General features: G+C 33.0%; 1 protein-coding gene across 1 annotated transcript in view; it reads right to left on the reverse strand.

The window, feature by feature from the left end:
* Positions 1-19,291, reverse strand: part of LOC136032676 (uridine-cytidine kinase-like 1) — a 79,737-nt gene that overhangs the window by 14,976 nt on the left and 45,470 nt on the right. The window contains exons 6-9 of the mRNA XM_065712969.1: positions 18,952-19,023; positions 16,048-16,299; positions 9,416-9,625; positions 4,302-4,476 (exon numbers count right to left, since the gene is read on the reverse strand). Of these exons, the coding sequence (XP_065569041.1) occupies positions 4,302-4,476; positions 9,416-9,625; positions 16,048-16,299; positions 18,952-19,023 (709 nt within the window). The remainder of the gene's footprint in view (positions 1-4,301; positions 4,477-9,415; positions 9,626-16,047; positions 16,300-18,951; positions 19,024-19,291) is intronic.

Below are 19,291 nucleotides of genomic sequence, written 5' to 3' on the forward strand. Positions count from 1 at the left end.
AAAAAAAAGCTACCCTAAAGAGAGAACATCCGTTCCAGTTATGTCATTCATGTATCTAGGACTTGTGCTTATTTTTCCCACCAAGTTTCATCCCGATCCCTGCACTCTAAGTGTTTTCCAAGATTTTAGGCTTCCCCCTCCCAAATCCCCCCCGATGTAACCAGATCCGATCGGGATTTAAAATAAGAGCTCTGATACATGATATCCTCCTAATATCAAATTTCACTGAGATCCGATCATCAGTTCGTAAGTTAAAAATACCTCATTTTTCTAGTTTTTCAGAATTACCTTCACCCCCCCCCCCCCAACTACCCCAAAGAGAGCGGATCCATTCCGGTTATGTCAATCGTGTATCTAGGACTTGTGGTTATTTTTCCCACCAAGTTTCATCCCGATCCCTCCACTCTAAGTGTTTTCCAAGATTTTAGGTTTCCCCCTCCCAACTCCCCCCGCCCAATGTCACGAGATCCGGTCAGGATTTAAAATAAAAGCTCTTGAGACGCGATATCCTTCCAAACATCAAATTTCATTAAGATCTGATCAACCGTTCGTAAGTTAAAATACTTCAATTTTTCAATTTTTCCAAATTAACGGGATCTGGTCTAATTGGTCAACCCCCCCCCCCAGATGGTCAAATAGGGAAAACGACTATTTCTAATTTAATCTGGTCAGGTCCCTGATACGCCTGCCAAATTTCATCGTCCTAGCTTACCTGGAAGTGCCTAAAGTAGCAAAACCAGGACCGACAGACAGACAGAATTTACGATTGCTATATGTCACTTGGTTAATACCAAGTGCCATAAAAAGTGCCCATTAAGTGCCCAAAATGTCAAAATAAGGTTTCAAACACAGAAATACGCCCTTGTTTATGATGCTAAAATATATGAAACCGGGGAACATAATTCTGAGGTAAGGACAATTCTCACAGGATCCGTTTTCACGAACACGTGTAAATTTCTTGGTTCTGATAGAACATGCAATGATTAATATTTACCCAAATTTTAAAATTTACTATAGAAATTTTAAATGATACAAAAACTTGATGATATGAAAATTTACCCAAATATCACTGCCGATTAAAACAGAACCTCTACTTTCAACCGAACAGCCCAATCGAAGCCTCATGGTCTTATGTCAATGGCCCTATTTTGTGCTTTGAAAATTTAAAAAACAACACAATACTATTGGTAAACAAAGCAGCATAAGTGAAAAGTTCAATAAGTAACAAAAAGAAGTGGGAAATAGTAAATCAATACTAAAGTAAAATACCAAAAATAAACAATAGTAATTAAATAGAAATCCAAAGCAAAAATTAATCGCGATTACCACCAGAATTTAACAAAACTCCAAGATTCATTTGCAGAAAATCACAAGGTTCGAAGAAAATCAAAATATACTAATTAATAATAATATTAAATTTAATACGCTTTTTCGGATAATGCACAGCACGTATACTTTTCTTAAGATCCCAGGCTTAGGACTACGATTTTAAGGTCTTTGAAGATATCCAAAGAAATTCCAAAAATAGAATTAATAAGAAAAGTAAAAAAAAGGAAAGAAAAAATAAAAGTAGGAAAAATTAAAGAAATAGCCAAAATTAAGCAAAAGCTTAAGAGCTTTAATATAAAAAAACAAACAAACTTTTTTATATACGATAAAACAGCTGAGCCCCGGCAAGTACTATAGTAATTCGAAGCTTACTGAAGAATTTTCTCTGTTAGTTCATAGTTTGTCCCTGTTATTCTCTATATTGCAATGTCAATTTACACCACAATGAAAGCAAACGATTATTTGCTGTTTAAGCCTTCTTATAAATGAAAAAGCAAAAATATTTTATTTTGATTATCTTAACTATAATAAGTTATTCACATATTCTGCATTATACTTCTTAGAAGCCAAAATATATACTCAATATAGTGACATGATTAAAACTGAAATTTTAGACAAAATTAGTCACCCTTAAGGTGACCAATTTTTGTAGCCCCCCCCCCAAAAAAAAAAAATTATGTTGTGATCCCCTTCCCAACCAAAAAATTCCTGGATATAGCCCTCGTCACCATAAAATATTAAAGCACAATGCTGCATAAAAGCGCTGAAGACAAAATAATTGTAGCCAAAATATATATTCAATATGATGACATGATTTAAACTGAAATTTTAGACAAAATTGGTAAAATTTTTGTAGCCTCCCCCCAAAAAAAATTATATTGTTATCCCCCGCCCCCCCCAACCAAAAAATTCCTGGATGCAGCTCTCGTCACCATAAAATATTAAAGCACAATGCTGCATAAAAGCGCTGAAGGCAAAATAATTGTAGCCAAAATATATATTCAATATGATGACATGATTTAAACTGAAATTTTTACCATAAAATATTAAAGCACAATGCTGCATAAAAGCGCTGAAGACAAAATAATTGTAGCCCAAATATATATTCAATATGATGACATGATTTAAACTGAAATTTTTACCATAAAATATTAAAGCACAATGCTGCATAAAAGCGCTGAAGACAAAATAATTGTAGCCAAAATATATATTCAATATGATGACATGATTTAAACTGAAATTTTTACCATAAAATATTAAAGCACAATGCTGCATAAAAGCGCTGAAGACAAAATAATTGTAGCCCAAATATATATTCAATATGATGACATGATTTAAACTGAAATTTTTACCATAAAATATTAAAGCACAATGCTGCATAAAAGCGCTGAAGACAAAATAATTGTAGCCCAAATATATATTCAATATGATGACATGATTTAAGCTGAAATTTTAGACAAATTTAGTCACCCTTAAGGTGACCATTTTTTGTAGTCCCCCCCCCAAAAAAAAAACAATTATGTTGTGATCCCCCTCCCAACCAAAAAATTCCTGGATACAACCCTCGTCACCATAAAATATTAAAGCACAATGCTGCATAAAAGCGCTGAAGACAAAATAATTGTAGGCAAAATATATATTCAATATGATGACATGATTTAAACTGAAATTTTAGACAAAATTGGTAAAATTTTTGTAGCCCCCCCCCACAAAAAAAATTATGTTGTTATCCCCCCCCCCAACCAAAAAATTCCTGGATACAGCCCTCGTCACCATAAAATATTAAAGCACAATGCTGCATAAAAGCGCTGAAGGCAAAATAATTGTAGCCAAAATATATATTCAATATGATGACATGATTTAAACTGAAATTTTAGACAAAATTGGTAAAATTTTTGTAGCCCCCCCCCACAAAAAAAATTATGTTGTTATCCCCCCCCCCCAACCAAAAAATTCCTGGATACAGCCCTCGTCACCATAAAATATTAAAGCACAATGCTGCATAAAAGCGCTGAAGACAAAATAATTGTAGGCAAAATATACATTCAATATGATGACATGATTTAAACTGAAATTTTAGACAAAATTGGTAAAATTTTTGTAGCCCCCCCCCCCACAAAAAAAAATTATGTTGTTATCCCCCCCCCAACCAAAAAATTCCTGGATACAGCCCTCGTCACCATAAAATATTAAAGCACAATGCTGCATAAAAGCGCTGAAGGCAAAATAATTGTAGCCAAAATATATATTCAATATGATGACATGATTTAAACTGAAATTTTAGACAAAATTGGTAAAATTTTTGTAGCCCCCCCCCACAAAAAAAATTATGTTGTTATCCCCCCCCCCCAACCAAAAAATTCCTGGATACAGCCCTCGTCACCATAAAATATTAAAGCACAATGCTGCATAAAAGCGCTGAAGACAAAATAATTGTAGGCAAAATATACATTCAATATGATGACATGATTTAAACTGAAATTTTAGACAAAATTGGTAAAATTTTTGTAGCCCCCCCCCCCCCCACAAAAAAAAATTATGTTGTTATCCCCCCCCCAACCAAAAAATTCCTGGATACAGCCCTCGTCACCATAAAATATTAAAGCACAATGCTGCATAAAAGCGCTGAAGGCAAAATAATTGTAGCCAAAATATATATTCAATATGATGACATGATTTAAACTGAAATTTTAGACAAAATTGAAATTTTTACCATAAAATATTAAAGCACAATGCTGCATAAAAGCGCTGAAGACAAAACAATTGTAGCCCAAATATATATTCAATATGATGACATGATTTAAACTGAAATTTTAGACAAAATTGGTAAAAAGTTTTGTAGCCCCCCCCCAAAAAATCAAGTTGTGATCCCCTCCAAACTGAAAAAATCCTAGGTGCAGCCCTGGTCACCATAAAATATTAAAGCACAATGCTGCATAAAAGCGCTGAAGACAAAATAATTGCCAACCCACCTGTCAGAGAGTTTGTCTGAATTAGGATTTTGCCAATACGAATATCTTTACACACTTCAGCCAATGCCTGTTCCATAGTCTCGCCAGCGCGAAGGATGGACACACCACAGATCTTTGTAGTCGAACATCTTTTCCCCTGATACGCAAATCCTTGAGGGGTTATCACTTCCACACTCTGAAATATACATATAAATTATAACTAAAATTTTCAAAAAAATATGGAGGCGGAGCGTACGTAGCGGTGATGGCCTCAGGCAGCTTGATGCTGCGGTAAGCTGTAACTAGTGCTAATATTCGCAGCACTAAAGGATCAGTAAGGCCGAAGTTCAAACTAACAGAGGTTTTTGAGGATTTATTGCTAAATTCAAGAAAGTAACTTTTGGCGTACTGGTTCTTGACTCAAGTATGCATAAAAATTTGGCCAGAGGCTGAATAAAGCAAGGGTGATACAGAATTTATCCCCTTGAGATTGGTAAAAAAAACACCGCAAAAGGTGCTCCGAAATTGCTTTCTTTGATATTTTGGACGATTAGTTTCTGAATATTTAAGGGGTATTAATTCCCTGAGGCATTCATTCATAATGGGTGAAAGTTCATGTCATAATGGGTGAAACGGTTTACCTTTTTCCGGCGAGTGAAGAGTCAAAAAATCATCACAGGCTCGTAGCCTGATGTACCATTGTTTATGTTTCAAAAAATTTCTCGCCTAATGCTTGTACGTAGACTTAAATCAGTCAGTGTCAAATAGACCTAAGAGTCAACCCTCGTTTTTGAAAGAAAAGTTAGATTTGTTACGCAAATCAACACAGTATTTAAAGTGGTTGCAAGGGTGAGCTTTAAGAGAGATTATGCTGTCACATGTATGAATTTTGATAAACAAAACCCGGAGACAGCCAAAAGCTTTAGCAAAATTAAATTAAAAAAACAAGTCTTTTTTAACTGAAAGTAAGGAGCGACATTAAAGCTTAAAACGAACAGAAATTACTTCGTATATGAAAGGGGCTGCTTCCTCATCAACGCCCCGCTCTTTACGCTAAAGTTTTTCACTGTTTTAAAAAGTAGAGTTGAGACAAAGAGTAAAACTTTAGCGTGAAGAGAGGGGCGTTGATGAGGAAGCAGCCCCTTTCATATACGAAGTAATTTCTGTTCGTTTTAAGTTTTAATGTCGATCCTTACTTTCAGTTAAAAAAAAACTTGTTTTTTTTTATTTAATTTCTGAAAATTTTTGAATCAATGCATGTTTTGATTTTGACTCGCAGAGGAATAATTAAAACGAAATTTCCATATTTATTTTTTTTGGCTAAATGGCTTTCTCATAGTTTTCGTCGAATTATTTTGAGAAAAAATGTACGGGGGAGGAAGCCTAGTTGCCCTCCGATTTTTTGGTTTACTCAAAAAGGCAACTAGAATTTTTAATTTTTTACGAATGTTTTTATTGTAAAAGATATACATAACTTATAAATTAGCTTACATAACGAACTTTTGTATTCTCATGTTTTTATTACATATATGAGGGGGTTCACCCCCTCGTCAGTACCTCGCTCTTTACACTAAAGCTTAAATTTTGTCCCAATTCATTAAGAATGACCCCTGAATCACAAAAGCTGTAGAATAAATAGTTGAAATTACTAAAAATACTTTAGCGTAAAGAGCGAGGTATTATGAGGAGATGAGAACCTCAAATGCGTAATAATTTCTGTTCGTTTTAAGTTTTAATGCTGCTCCTTACTTCCAGTTGGAAAAACTTTTTCATATTTATTTTTTCATTGTTTTTTTTCATAATGCTAGAGAATCCTGAGCTTCGTTCATGGAAATTTTCTTCCCCCATGACAAATTCCTCCATGGAAAGTTCCCCAAAATATCACCTCTTCTCAACCCCTAACCAAAGCACTGGTCAAAGTTTGTAACTTGTAGCCCCTCCCACGGGGACTGTGGGGGAGTAAGTCGTCCCCAAAGACATAGTTATAAGGTTTTTCGACTGCGCTGAACAAAATGGCTAGCTCAGAATTTTGATCCGTTGATTTTGGGAAAATAATTAGCGTGGGAGGGGGCCTAGGTGCCATCCAATTTTTTGGTCACTTAAAATGGGCACTAGAACTTTTCATTTTCGTTAGAATAAGCCCTCTCGCAACATTCTAGGACCACTGGGTCGATACAATCACCCCTGGGGAAAAAAAAAACAAAAAATAAATAAAAAAATAAAAACGCATCCGTGATCTGCCTTCTGGCAAAAATTATACAATTCCACATTTTTGTAGATAGGAGCTTGAAACCTCTACAGTAGGGTCCTCTGATAAGCTGAATCTGATGGTGTGATTTTCGTTAAGATTCTATGACTTTTAAAGGGTGTTTCCCCCTATTTTCTAAAATAAGGCATATTTTCTCAGGCTCGTAACTTTTGATGGGTAAGACTAAACTTGGTGAAACTTATATATTTAGAATCAGCATTAAAATCCGATTCTTTTGATGTAGCTATTGGTATCAAAATTCCATTTTTTAGAGTTTTGATTACTATTGAGCCGGGTCGCTCCTTACTACAGTTCGTTACCACGAACTGTTTGATCCGTCGATAACCAACTGTAACAATGTCCAACATTTTAGAACTGAATCAGAGTGGAGGAGGATTTATAAAATAATTTAATTATGGCTATGTTCTACATTGATAATAAAAATAGCAACATAGTAATTTATTATAGCAACAATAAGAATTGGTGGTTTTATTGTTATTCTTACTAGCTTTAACGATCTACGATTGGTTAATAAGCATTGTTTTTGGCCATACTGTTTTTAGAGTCATTTTTTAGCAGAAGACCAGAAGATACGATCTTTCAAAATAAGAAAGCTGTTCCGTTTCAAAACTTTTCTCCTAAAGTTCTCCTAAAAGTTCTTTGAAAGAGTTCTCCTAAAGATTTTCTTTCCCACTGCCTTTAGCTTCCCAGTACACGCTCTGAAACATGTTTGCGAAAAAGAAATTAACAAAAACATACGACAGACAAATTAAATTTCCGATGTTTCAATAAAGCGTGTTATTGGAGTTTTCAAAAGTATTTCGTTAATCTTGTCATAAAAAAATTGCAAATCAAAACAACTTTACATAAAAAAAACTGTAAATATAAACACTAATATTCACATAATAAGTCTTTTTACAAAATCAATAGACCTAATCCTGAATTTGACTCCATCAAAGTGTAATAGTGTCAATTCAGGAAAATGTAGATGGGGGAGGAGAAGAATCTATTTTGAAGCATAGGAGGGGGATGGGGTAATTTTGTTGCTCATGAGTTTTTTCAATGAAAAAAAAAGCATTTCTCACTGAAAATATCAAATAAAGGTATTTTTCAAACCTAAGGGTGGGCAAAAAAATCTTGGTGGGTAGACACCCTTCCTTCTCAATTTAAGCCACTGCAAAAGTGTATTTTACTTTATAGCTTTCATCGTCACCCTAGGTTTGTTCGAATTTATCGTTTATTTTAATCTCATGGTTTATTTGAGTTTTGAATGCAACGATTTATTTTAATTTTACGTTATTAGAAAGCTATGCTTGTGACATACCAATGACCATTATACGTAAATATGAAATGTAATACGACTGTAAAGTGAAATTATCAACAGAAAAAAAAAATTATCCGCCATACACATCAATTATCGTTCCTAAACTGTTATAAAAGTTAATCCAAAATGCCCTATACAAATATTTTAATGAAACATGTGTGACGCATCTTTTGTACGATAGCACCCCTAAAACCTGGGCACAAAAACTTGCGACATATTATTGATATCATTTATATTTAAATTTTTATTGATATAACCCTGGGGGAAAACGAATTATCCCAAGGTTGTGACCTATCTAGACCATATTTTTCAGGCTAGATAATATTAGGGTACTTATTTTTCAACAAAATATCCAGCCGTTTTCAATACATAAAAAACCATACAACTAAATTTAAATACAATACAACTAAAATTACATATATATATATATATATATATATATATATATATATATATATATATATATATATATATATATATATATATATATATATATATATATATATATATATATATATATATATATGTGTTATATATATATATGTATATATATATGTATATGTATATATATATATATATATATATATATATATATATATATATATATATATATATATATATATATATATATATATATATATATATATATATATATATATATATTTGTTATAGTTATTACTCTTTTGATTAGTAAAATACAAAGCGACCAAGCATCGCTTGATCGCTGGTACTTGCTATGCGGCAAGTTTGTTTAGATATGACTCTCACTGCCATCTTCCTCCTAGCAGCAGATTAATTTAAACTTCTTTTTTCAATGTGTCTTCCCAGTATCGTGTTATTCTTTAGCTTTAAGTCATGGAGTAGCAAATCAGCAATTGCAATTGAATAAGAAATGAGGGCGTCAATTTAATTCCTTTCATACTTTTATAGGATTCCTTTTCCCCTAAGAGACGAGTAGCAATCTCGACATTGACTGTATTTACTTTTTTCGGGTGGCACTAAAATAATGCGTTCCTTCTTCAATGCGTAACTTTGATTATTTTGCGATTTAACTCGATTAACAGCAATCGTTGTCGCATGTTTTCTAACCGAAGATTCTATTGTGCATCATTTTACATATTTACTTCATTAAAGAAGCCATGACCTTTAGTAAAAGCCACTATAAAAGCAAATTTAAAGCTATTTTTCTGTCGTTCCAGCCGTTACAATAGCACCAGTTAGGACAAAAATTCAGTTTTTTGTAACTTTTTGTCGAGCCTCTAATTCACCTTTAGTCTCTGAAAATTAAAAATTAAAAAAAAAAAAAGTCATAATACAAACAGCGTTTGAAGTCCAAGCTACCTTCACTTAAGGTTATGAAAGCCTACAACATAAAAGAATATTAAATGTATATAAAATATATGAAATTTATGATTGTATTATTATATATTATTATTATTTATTATATGACTATAAGTATTTAATATATTATTACTATACATCAATATATTTATTTATTTATTATTATCTCACATCATTTAGTATATATCATATAAATATTAAATAAAATGTATAATAACTTACATGAAAAGGCAGTAGAGATAGGGCATACTCTATAACCAGTCGAATAAGCCGTTTAGAGTAAAAGATAAATTCATCCCTCGAAGTTTCTTTATTTCTTATGAATGCGTGGAGTCCTTGTATTTGAGGAGTAGTTGGCAAAATATGGCAAGATGTGGGGATGGGTTGGCCAATATGAGATTGGGCTAACTGACCTCGTACTTTGACACCTCTCTGAAAGACAACACTTTGATACAGGGGGGGGGGGGGGGGGCTAAGCATCTCATACTAAAATGTTCTGCTTCAGCAACTAAAATCTAAATCCCACTGAAATCAAGTAAGAAAAATGAATTTTAAGAAGAAAAAAAGGTATTGATCAGGCTATGATCTATGCAGGCAATGTTGCCATATACAATTATTTCGCAAGGGGATGAGAAACAAAGAAATTAAAGATCCTATATAGTAATATACCCAAGTGCTATTTTGCTATATTAAAACATGAAAGGTAAAAACATCAATAACATGATGGCTTACAGAAGCAATGTCGCCATACACTATAATTTCGCTATAGGATGAAAATTAAAATTATCTATAATAAGATGCACAAGTGTTCATTATTCAGTGTTAAAAAATTTGGGAAAAAGAGCTATCGATCCTATAAAGGTTTACGGAAGGAATGTTACCGCAATTTCGTGGGAACATATGCAAATAAAAATTCCAGCATTGAACTGATAGATCATTATGTGGAAATATAAAATACAAGAAAAAACAATTTTATTTTTCGAGATTTTTTTTTAACGGCTGATGAACCGGGGCACATCTCAATCTGGTTCGATCCTTCGGATGAGAAAGCTGGATGTAATCCCTCATTGTAAATTGTAAACTTACAACGTTGTAACCAGCGTAACTTGTTGTAACCAGCCCGATTATCCCTCTGTTTAACCCATACATTAGGCGTCCTGCCGAATATAAATGTCCGCTTTATGTTGGTACTACTAAAGCCCAATCCAGAAGGTTCAAAATAGACGGGCTGTGGCACCGATCAGGGAACTTTACAACCCCTCACAGAGTAACTTGATGCGGCGTCAACGGCAGTTCTTTTAAGTATATACACTACCCTTCCCCCGATGAGTTGTCTGTTTGTACCGACAACTCATTAACAGACACAACCCCAGGAAACCCTTAAATGAAGGGTTGACTAGCGGCATGTCAGGCCGAAAATTGTTTCTACGGCCTGGCGCCATGAATTTCGTCATCAAAAAAATTTACAACCAAGTAAATTTCAATATAAAATTGGTAAATTTCGATAGAAAAATTAAAACAAAATTAGAATAAAACAAAACAGTTTACCCGTATTTTTACTTAAAGTTTTCTTTTTCACTCTTTTATAATTCCTAACTTATTATTTTATAAGTTTATACTAAGTTCTGACAGAGTACGACAAAAATTTACAGGTGAAAAAATAGTCGGCGGGGCAAAAAGAAAATCGCTTGGCGATTCGCACTGAAGGCGATCTGTTGTCAATCTGACTTAGAAAGAGGGCTGATATGGGTCAGGAGAGGGAAGGGGCAGGTGATTAATTTTAGATGGGAAGCAAAAAGTATAATTATCTAACACATGCCATATATATTTGGTATTAAAAATATTTTAGCACAAAAAGTTGATCCTTTTATATTAAAATGGGCATTCTATATCAATTATTTCAGCTTTAATTGAATGATCTGTGAACATTCTATTGGCCAGATGTAGGCCTGCAGCAAATACTAATATGAACAGTGGGAAGAGGGATATTCCGCATATAGTTTGTGATATATTTTGCATTAATTTATCAAGAGCTAGGCTACTCATTTCAAAGATTGAGCAAACACTGAACACGTTTTACCTGATTCATCAAGTATTTCTGTCACTTTCTTCCATGCATTGTCTTTAATTCCCATGACCTTGTATTCTTTGCAGCGTAATACAATAAAGAATATGATCGAACACTTGCATTAACTTATAAACATTCGTTCCCTTGTCTCCTATATCTTTAAGGAGACAAGGGAACGAATGTGGCTCGGCGGAGCAATATTCGCGCTCTTTCAGTAGTTTGAAATTAACATTACACAAAATATTTTTTATACTGTTTTTCGATTTTTATTCTGTTCGTCTATTTTGTAATTTTGTTTTTAACAATTTTAAATCTACTTTGCCCTGTCAAAACCAATGAACATTTTTCCTAGGGAACATACAAAAACTGAAACTACAGTTTAAAGCATTTTTTTCGAGTGAGGAATTTCTCCAAGCCGTTCTTAAGGTGAGTGAACCCCCTCCTCTTCTCAATTTCCCCAAAATTCTTCTTTAATAAAAAAAGATAAAACAGAATCTAAAAATTATGAGAACATACTTGAACCAGAAATATTTGGGTAATCCAGTTAGGACCGTGAGCCATCAAGGCCAACCTTTTTTTTACAGAAAGTTTTAACTTACTTTTACTATTTTTTTATTAGAAGTTCAGAAGATTTGTCAAAACAATTTTAAATTAATTTAGAAGAAGAAATTACTTGAAGGACATTAACTATCTCAACAAATAGAATCATTAAGATCTAACTACGGTTATTTAGACGAAGTAGTAGCACAACAATTTACTATAAACAAAAATAGAAGAAAAATTAATTAGTAGCATACAAAGTATGCTACTAATTGCAAGGGTATGCTCCAAAGCGATCACAATAAAAAAACATCGAAAATTACTAATAAAAAGCCAAACAAACGTAATCAAAGTAATTCTTTAATTATTTTAAGAATTAGAGGGGTTTGTAAAAGTATATAATGAATCGAGCAAAAGCAATCAAATACACAAAAACATAGATCACCGAAATAAGTTTTAAAACGTTAAAAATAATAATAAAAATAGAAAACGATTCTATACCAGCATAATATATGACTATTTTGTAATAGTCAACTATTTTAGAAACGAGTTCTGTATTTATTATATGTTTTGGCCCTGTTTCGAGGTCCTTATTCGTGAACTTTTATCGGTTCCCTCAATTTTTCATGGAATAGTTCATATACCTTTCTGATTCTCTTTCTTCGTCTTTTTCGTCATAATTATATATGACGAAATACGTCATACTAAAAAAAATGGAATCACTTGGTTATTTTCAGATCATACTTTTGGTACTAATTTTCTGCATTTCAAACTAAAGGTGGTGGAGTTTGGGGAGAGGAACATGAGCTTAAACTGATGAAAATAAAAAAGATAAACAGAGCAACGGAATGTTAATAAGCCGAAACATAAAAAAATTATAATTTAAAAACGACAATTTTTTTATGGAAGTAAAGAGTAAAGTTGAAAATTAAAAGTTTTCGAGCATATGCAACCTATAATACGAAACTAGTACAAATAAAGCGATTAGTGATATTTTCTTGTTTGTAAAACTAAACCAAGCTAAAGCTTAACAAGAAACACAAAACCCACGCACAAGAAACAAGAACGCTTAGCTTTTACTTCGTTTTAGCTTTTTTTCATTGCCCCCAAAAACCAAACTAGACACATGAACAAGTTTGAGCCAATAAGATACAGAACAAATCACTTCAGCCATTCTTTTATATCCGTTTTATACAAGTGCCATTAATCATGCTTAGTTTTTTTTTTCTTTAGTTTTTCCTGTGTTGTAAGAGACAGCATAATTTAGCTGAGGCTTGTGCCAATAATACGATACCTGTTTCAAATAAATGAATCCTAAATCTTGTAAACTGTATGTAATGCCCACTACGTTTCAAATGCATAAAAATCCTGAATTACTTTGAGTTTTCAGTAAAGCTCTAGTTTTGGATTGTTTTACAACTATACACCAGCTTCCAGTACATACAACGCTCCAAAGAAGTATAAAAAAACGCTTTAAGGTTCATATTTTCTAAATATCAATGAAAAGCCCTTCAGATCAGTAGTCATATATATCAGATGATCAGATGATCAATAGTCATCACAGGTGACAGGAGTTTATCCCTTTCTTTGGATTAATTTGGAAGAATGTATTTCTACTAAGCACAGATTATACGGTGTTTAGAACTGAAATTTTTTGCAATTGGGTACAGGCACGTACATAGTCCATCAGCTTTTGGTAAGATGATACCAGGATGAGGCACCGGTAGCCAGCTTGAATTAAAAAAGGAGCTCAATAAAAATCAAACGTATGATATATATGTTATACATGTTCTAATCCCAGGAAATGAGTTGTACAAATGAAACTGTTCTTAAATCATACTCAAACGTTTTGCATAAGAGCTACTGAAATTAGATTAAAAAAAAATAAACATAATAATAAAAAGAAACTCTAAAAACTCTAAAAATGAAAATAAAGAACAACCATGAACCTCCAAGCCATGGATGGTTCGAGAGCCAGAGCCATAAATAAAATATTATTGAAAACTCTTGACGTCTCATTTGCCGGATCCTTTTTCCAGAAACAGGTAGCAAGCTTGTCGCCCAACTTTGCGGCAACTGAGATCGAACCGTGGACCTCTTTTCCCAATCAGAGATCAATCTACTGCGCCACAGGATGACAAAATCAGATATTAGAACTCATGAAAAATATATTTTGTGACCTTTTTTTGTATTCCTTTGCCTTTAAACGCACCGAAGGGCAAGCAAACTGAAAGCGAAAGTAAACTAAATTAATAATGAGCCGTTGAAGACTTCGTGGAATCTAACGAGTTACTGAAAAATAAGATTTTGAATTCAGTTAAGGGCGAGAAACATGCCGAAAAGAAAGCAAACTGAAAGCGAAAGTAAACTGAAATATGGTCTATTAAACTTAATCATGAGCCGTTGCAGACTTACTAGAAGGAGAGGAATCTAGTGACTCAATGAAGTAAAAGTATTTGAAGTCAGTTAAGGGCAAGAAACATGCCGAAAGGAAAGCAAACTGAAAGCGATAGTAAACTGAAATATGGCCTATTAAACTTAATCATGAGCCGTTGAAGACTTAGCAGAATTAGAGAAATCTAGTGAGTTAATGAAGCAAAAGCTTTTGAATTCAGTTAAGGGCTAGAAACTTGCCAAAAGGAAAGTAAACTGAAAGCGTAAGTAAACTGAAATAAGGTCTATTAAACTTAATCATAAGTCGTTGCAGACTTACTAGAAGTAGAGCAATCTAGTGACTCAAAGAAGTAAAAGCTTTTGAAGTCAGTTAAGGCCGAGAAACATGCCGAAAGGAAAGCAAACTGAAAGCGAAAGTAAACTGAAATATGGCCTATTAAACTTAATCATGAGCCGTTGAAGACTTAGTAGAATTAGAGAAATCTAGTGAGTTAATGAAGCAAAAGCTTTTGAATTCAGTTAAGGGCTAGAAACTTGCCAAAAGGAAAGTAAACTGAAAGCGTAAGTAAACTGAAATAAGGTCTATTAAACTTAATCATAAGCCGTTGCAGACTTACTAGAAGTAGAGTAATCTAGTGACTCAATGAAGTAAAAGCTTTTGAAGTCAGTTAAGGCCGAGAAACATGCCGAAAGGAAAGCAAACTGAAAGTGATAGTAAATTGAAATATGGCCTATTAAACTTAATAATGAGCCGTTGAAGACTTTCTAGAAGTAGAATAATCTAGTGAGTTAATGAAGCAAAAGCTTTTGAATTCAGTTAAGGGCGAGAAACATGCCGAAAGGCAAGCAAGCTGAAAGAAAAGTAAACTGAAATATGGTCTATTCAATTTGAATGAATTTTCACTCAATGAAGTAAAAGCTATTGAAGTCAGTTAAGGGCGAGAGACATGCCGAAAGGAAAGCAAACTGAAAGCGAAAGAAAACTGAAATATGGCCTATTAAACTTAATCATGAGCCATTAAAGATTTAGTAGAATCAGAGCAATCTATGAGTTAATGAAGCAAAAACTTTTAAATTCAGTTAAGGGTGAGAAACATACCAAAAGGAAAGTAAACTGAAAGCGTAAGTAAACTGAAATAAGGTCTATTAAACTTAATCATGAGCTGTTGCAGACTAATTAGAAGTAGAGCAATCTAGTGACTCAATGAAGAAAAAAGCTTTTGGAGTCAGTTAACGGTGAGAAATATACCGAAAGGAAAGCAAACTGAAAGCAATAGTAAACTGAAATATGGCCTATTAAACTTAATCATGAGCCGTTAAAGACTTACTAGAAGTAGAGCAATCTAGTGAGTTAATGAAGCAAAAGCTTTTGAATTCAGTTAAGGGTGAGAAACATGCCGAAAGGCAAGCAAGCTGAAAGCAAAAGTAAACTGAAATATGGTCTATTCAATTTCAAGCCTTAATTAATCAGATCTTGCCCAATCAATTCAATTACTACTGTACTTTCTCTGTGCTTTCTGTCAAACTGTCAGTCCTACTGTTAAAGATATTATTTTTTTTAAATTGCAAATGAATATGCTGTATGACCAATTCAATTACACATATGCTCTTGACCCAATGATATCAGGATGAGCTATCAAAGGAACAGTGTAATGGTCAAATTCCCCCTTCTTCAAATTACTAATTTGTTGAAGACTACCTTTTTTAATTGCGAAAGAACATCCTGAACAACCAAATCCTTTTGCAACTTTATTTCCCCCCTCTTGGGACTATATTAGAATGAGCTATCAAAGGAACAATATAGTGGTTGGATTCACCCCTCCTTCAAATTACCGATATGTAAAAGAGTTACCTTTTTTAATTGCGAATGAACATGCTGTACAACCAATTCAATTGCAACTGCATTTTCACCCCCTCTTGGGACAATGATGTCAGCGTGAGCCATTAGAGGTGCAATATAATGGTCAAATGCTGGCTTGACAAATCTCTGGTATTGTTGAAGAACGCCAACAAGATCTCTCCCTCTTTGTTCAATATCTCGCCTTAATCGCCTTGCCAAACGTATGTCCGAATCTGTGTCCACGAAGATCTTCATATCGATGTACTATAATATTAAAACAATGAGAATACAAAGCGATTTAATAGAGAAAACAAGTAGAGATTTAAATAATATTGGATAATTATTTTTAGGCTATAACCTTTATCATAAATATACGACTGCATTATTTTAATATACAGTAAGTTAATTATTATATGTACAATATTACAACCTGATGGGGCTCAACCATCATCTATTGCTAAAATAAAAATTTTGTTTTTTCTTTTGTTTTATGTCTGTAAGAACTTTTTTTCGCATGATATTTACCAAAACAAATAGCGGAGCCAATGATTACCGAATCAAAGCAAAACAAATTTCTACTCACATTTACAATTATCAACCAACCTCAACGAAAACAGAAAAGCACAGCCTATATATATATATATATATAAATATATATATATATATATATATATATATATATATATATATATATATATATATATATATATATATATATATATATATATATATATATATATATATATATATATATATATAAAATGTGATGTAAAATCTGATTTTACAATCACAGTTCTTCAGCAAGACCAATGGAACTACTTTATTAATTAAATAAAAAACTAGTTTTTTTTTAACTGAAAGTAAAGAGCGATATTAAAACTTAAAACGAACAGAAATTACTCCGTATATGAGATGGAATGTCCCCTCCGCAATCCCTCGCTCTTTACGCTAAAGTTTCTAATTGTTCTAAAAAGTAGAATTTTGGCAAAGAGTCAAACTTTAGCGTAAAGAGCGAGGGATTGCGGAGGGGACAACCCATTTCATATACGGAGTAATTTCTGTTCGTTTTAAGTTTTAATGTCGCTCCTTACTTTCAGTTAAAAAAAAACTAATTTTTTTATTTAATTTATGAACGTTCTTGAATTAATGCATGTTTAATTTTGGCTCTCCGTACATAAATTATTAAAGTGAAATTTCCATATTAATTCTTTTTTTGGCTAAATGGCTTTCTCTTAGTTTTCATCAGACGATTTTGAGAAATAAGGGGTGGGGAAAGAGGCCTAGTTGCCCTCCAATTTTTCGGTTTCTTAAAAAGGCAACTAGAACTTTTAATTTTTAACGAACGTTTTTATTAGTAAAAAATATACGTAACTTAAGAATTAACTTACGTAACAAACTTTTATATTCTTATATTTTTGTTATGTAGATGAGGGGGTTTGTACCCTCGTTAATACCTCGCTCTTTACACTAAATCCTAAATTTTGTCCCAATTCTTTAAGAATGACCCCTGAATCAGAAATGCCATGAATAAATAGTCGAAATTACTAAAAATACTTTAGCATAAAGAGCGAGTTATTTATCTCCTCCTAAATACCTCGTTCTTTATGCTAAAGTATTTTTAGAACCACTCATATGCGTAATAATCTCTGTTCGTTTTAAGTTTTAATTCTACTCCTTACTTTCAATTGAAAAAACTTTTTCATGTTTATTTTTTAATTGTTTTTGTTTATAGTAATGCTGGAAAATCCCGCGCCCTTTTCATTGAATTTCTCTTCCCCCATGACATATTCCTCCAAGGAAAGATCCTCCTACATAGTCCAGGGACTCTGGGGGAGTAAGTCATCCCCAAAGACATACTTACTATAGTTTTCGACTGTGCGGAATAAAATGGCTATCCCAAAATTTTAATTCGCTGACTTTGGGAAAAAATGAGCGTGGGAGGGGGCCTAGGGGCCCTCCAATTTTTTGGTCACTTAAAAAGGGCACTAAACTTTTCATTTCCGTTAGAATAAGCCCTCTTGCAACATTCTAGGACCACTTGGTCGATACGATGGCCCCTGGGAAAAAAAACCAAATAAACACGCACACGTGATCTGTCTTCTGCCAAAAAATACGAAATTCCATATTTTTGTAGATAGAAGCTTGAAATTTTTGCAATAGGGTTCTCTGATACGTTGAATGCGATGGTGTGATTTTTGTTAAGATTCTATGACATTTAGGGGGTATTTCCCCCTATATTCCAAAATAAGGCAAATTTTCTGAGGCTCCTAACTTTTGATGACAAAGACTAAATTTGATGAAACTTGTATATTTAAAATCAGCATAAAAATCTGATTCTTTTGATGCATCTTTTAGCATCAGAATTCCGTTTTTTAGAGTTTCGTTTACTATTGAGCCGGGTTGCTCCTTTCTACAGTTCGTTACCACGAACTGTTTTCATGGTAATTAGCTACCAACCTCAATGACAACACAAAAGCACTAAGCACTGAAAACACAAATATATATATATATATATATATATATATTTATATATATATATATATATATATATATATATATATATATATATATATATATATATATATATATATATATAGTCATGTACGCTTGCTTCAGGAATGGGACAAACCCACGCACCACAAGGGATGTGGTCAAGGGAGCGAATTAAAAGTCTCCTACATTCTCAATCTCACTCCATACGTGACCATCCATCGCTAAAAATTCGTCATTGCGCACGCACGAAGGAGGAGCAATAAAAATTGCTACACATGTTGTACCGGAAAACTCTTCAATGCAGAAAATTTGAACGTACATGACCTACGCTATGCACAAAAGCAAATGGCAAAAATTCAACAAAGAATCTAAACATATAATGCAACATATTTGTGGACCAAGCAAATTCAGGGAGTGACTTACTTCTAGTAGGCGAGGAGAGTAGAAGGCAAGGATTCCTTCAAAAATGATAATGCTTGCTCCGTACATTATTTTCTGGAAAAAAGGTAAACAGACAATTAGCCTATATAATTCATTTAATTAATTAGCCTACTAATTAATTAAAAGAAAACACGCAAAAAAAAAATCTTGCTTATCCAGAGATACAAAAACATATTTTTCACAGTTGTATGTAACAACCCATCCAAAAAAAACTATTGTTTATGTGTTTAATGCGTCACATTTCGGTTCAAGTGAGTTATTTGATTAAGACTTTATTTAATTTAGCGTCCCATTATTTTTGACAAACTTATGTTCAAATTGG

The sequence above is a fragment of the Artemia franciscana genome, chromosome 11 (genome assembly GCF_032884065.1).
Source record: "Artemia franciscana chromosome 11, ASM3288406v1, whole genome shotgun sequence".
Lineage (NCBI taxonomy): Eukaryota > Metazoa > Arthropoda > Branchiopoda > Anostraca > Artemiidae > Artemia > Artemia franciscana.